We start from the raw sequence: 2,651 nt of genomic DNA, 5'->3' as shown, positions 1-2,651 counted from the left end.
TTCAAGAGAGTATGAGAAAGCATAGATCATTTCTTAAATCCACAGTTCCAACATGTCTCCTTAATGGTCTCCTTGCTCCTAAACTGACAGGGTTTATAAGGTGCAAGTTTCAAACTGGAGCATAGGCACCATAAGAGTGTCACTGTTGGGCTCCTTAATTGCACATTCCATGATAAGACTATAAAGTGCAATGGCAGAGATTTGATAACTAGGAGCTCTTTTATTCTGTTTCTTTTCGCCAAGCTCCCCTTGACTACCTTCTTTCTTTACAAAGATGTTTTACCTTGTGGCGCCTATGTTCTTATAATGACACATGAGAAGGTGTTTAAAGGTCTTCTTGAAGGTGGCATTACAAAGTGCATAGCAGGCAGGGTTGATAGTGCTGTTGATGTAACAGAGCCAATAACCAATCGTCCACACTGTGTTGGGGATGCAGGGTGCACAGAAGGTGTTAATGAGCACCATGACATTGTATGGGGCCCAAGTGATGATGAAAGCCAACAGAATGGCCAAGATCGTCCTGGTCACTTTCTTTTCCCGGGAAGGAGGAGGCTTCTTTTTTGCAGGCTGCTTGGTCATCTTTACAATCTTGCGAGCAACAATGTTCTGTTTTTCATTTCCATTCTGACCTGAAGAACCAACTACCTCCACGGTGGTATTAGCTGGGGTACATGAGTCACCTTTTTGGGTCTTGGTGACAATTTTGATGCATGTTTGCTTTGAGTTCTCATCTTTGGAGTGGCCCAGGGAAGTGGAAACTGTGTTTTCATCCTGGGTTATTTCATCATCTCTCATATTAGAGGCGACAGCACTGACTGAGGTGGAATCATTGGAGCTTTCCTTTTCCTCCCCCTGGACACAGTTTTCAGTCACAGCATCTCTGGGAGCTTTGCCGTTCTGGATTTTGTTGTGCTCCAGGCCATCATCACTACCAGGCATGTTGTTGTTGTTTGGCTTCACTATCCTTCCTTGTACCAGACTTGGAGAAACTGGATCTTGGTTGGCCACAGGCTCCTTTTTGTCCTTCTTTATCCTGCTCTTACTGGCTCGGGATATGTGCCAGTATAACACAGTCATGATGATCACAGGCAAATAGAAAGCTGCAATGGCCGTGCCAAAGGTGACAGCAGCATTGGAAAAAAACTGAATGTAGCATTCCCCATCCTCCACAGTTCTCACCCCTACAATGAACTGCCAGAAGAGAATGGCCGGAGCCCAGAGGATAAAGGAGAGGACCCAGGCAGCTGCAATCATCATACCTGCCATTTTTGTGGTCCGCTTGACGGGATAGGTGAGTGGTTTTGTGACACAGAAGTATCTGTCAAAGCTGATGATGAGCAGATTCATTACGGAGGCATTGCTGACCACGTAGTCCAGGGCTAGCCAAAGGTCACACACCACAGGTCCCAAAGGCCAGTAGCCAATCACAGTGTAAAGGGTATACAAGTTCATGGAGAAAACACCAATGATGAGGTCAGCACAGGCCAAGCTGAACAAAAAGTAATTGTTGACGGTCTGGAGGTGGCGGTTGACTTTAATGGAGACCATGACCAGGATATTCCCAATAATGGTCACCAAACTGAGGGACCCAGCCACAAGGACAATAAAAACCACTTCAAATGTCTTATAAGGACTGGTCAGAGCCAGGCCATTGTTAGAGGAGTTTGTTGAGTTATTCATTTTGTGTTCTCTAATCAGTAGCCAAGTAGCCAAATACACATTTAAACCTGCAGGGAAATAGAATAAAATTAACAAATACATAATATAAACATTGCTTGAAAATATATCAGATTTCTCTCTTTTGAACTACATTTTTTACTCCAAAATCTTCCTTCTTTCTCCTACAAGTTTATTGTGACTACCTGCCTCAATTCCCCCTATGAAAAGCAAAGACTTTAAATGAAGGATTCAAAAGATCCTTTCAGGCTGGCAATGTAGTCTGATGACATTCTGAATATGTTCATATCTAGAACTGAATATCTATCTATCTATCTATCTATCTATCTATCTATCTGTCATCAGTCAATTTAACTGAGCATAATATTGATGAATTGAACTAAATAAGCCAAAATTATACAAAACACTTTCCAAAGCATCAGGAGATTTCTGGTATAGACATAAAAATTAATAAACCAATAGGAGGACTAAATTATGGGGGAAGCATAAAACATATAATATTGTGTGTGACTTTTTCCACCAGGTTTCTCTAAGTGTTTTTCATAATAATACTGATAATGATAATAATAAAGATAATAACGATACTCCTTTTAGCCAATACATTCCCCCCAGTGGGTATTATTTTTTTCTGATCTCCATTTTACACTTGTAGTTAGTGTCACATAGCATATTCTATGTAGTTAGCAATATTCCATATCCTGCAAAAGAAATTATTTATCAAATGTATATTGATATGATTATATGAATTTTCTGATTTTTTTTCAAATCACTACCAAGTATATTATCTTATTGTTCTTCCAGACAAATCTTTGGTACAGTCAAGCTAGAAATTATATTTGTTCAGCAGAACAGGGCGCTGAAGCCCAGAAAGATTAACTAATTTATATAAGGTCACACATCAAGTGAATGATAGAGATAAGGCTATGAACCTTAGTTTGTTCAATCATTCACTCATTCACTTTGTCCTCACATAC

General features: G+C 40.2%; 1 protein-coding gene across 1 annotated transcript; it reads right to left on the bottom strand.

Annotated features, from left to right (window-relative positions):
- Positions 1 to 279: 279 nt before the first annotated feature.
- On the bottom strand, positions 280 to 1,680 carry CHRM2 (cholinergic receptor muscarinic 2). Its single transcript, XM_060108362.1, has one exon. The coding sequence runs from the start codon at positions 1,678 to 1,680 to the stop codon at positions 280 to 282; it is 1,401 nt and encodes a 466-aa protein (XP_059964345.1).
- Between the last annotated feature and the right edge of the window lie 971 nt (positions 1,681 to 2,651).

Source organism: Mesoplodon densirostris, chromosome 9, assembly GCF_025265405.1.
Source record: "Mesoplodon densirostris isolate mMesDen1 chromosome 9, mMesDen1 primary haplotype, whole genome shotgun sequence".
In the NCBI taxonomy this organism is placed as follows: Eukaryota; Metazoa; Chordata; class Mammalia; order Artiodactyla; family Ziphiidae; genus Mesoplodon; species Mesoplodon densirostris.
The sequence above is the reverse complement of the archived record's forward strand: the minus strand, read 5'-3'. Positions and strand labels throughout refer to the sequence as shown.

Excerpts from the sequence above, each read along its gene's own strand:
- CHRM2 (XM_060108362.1), bottom strand. The coding sequence starts at position 1,680 with ATGAATAACTCAACAAACTCCTCTAACAATGGCCTGGCTCTGACCAGT.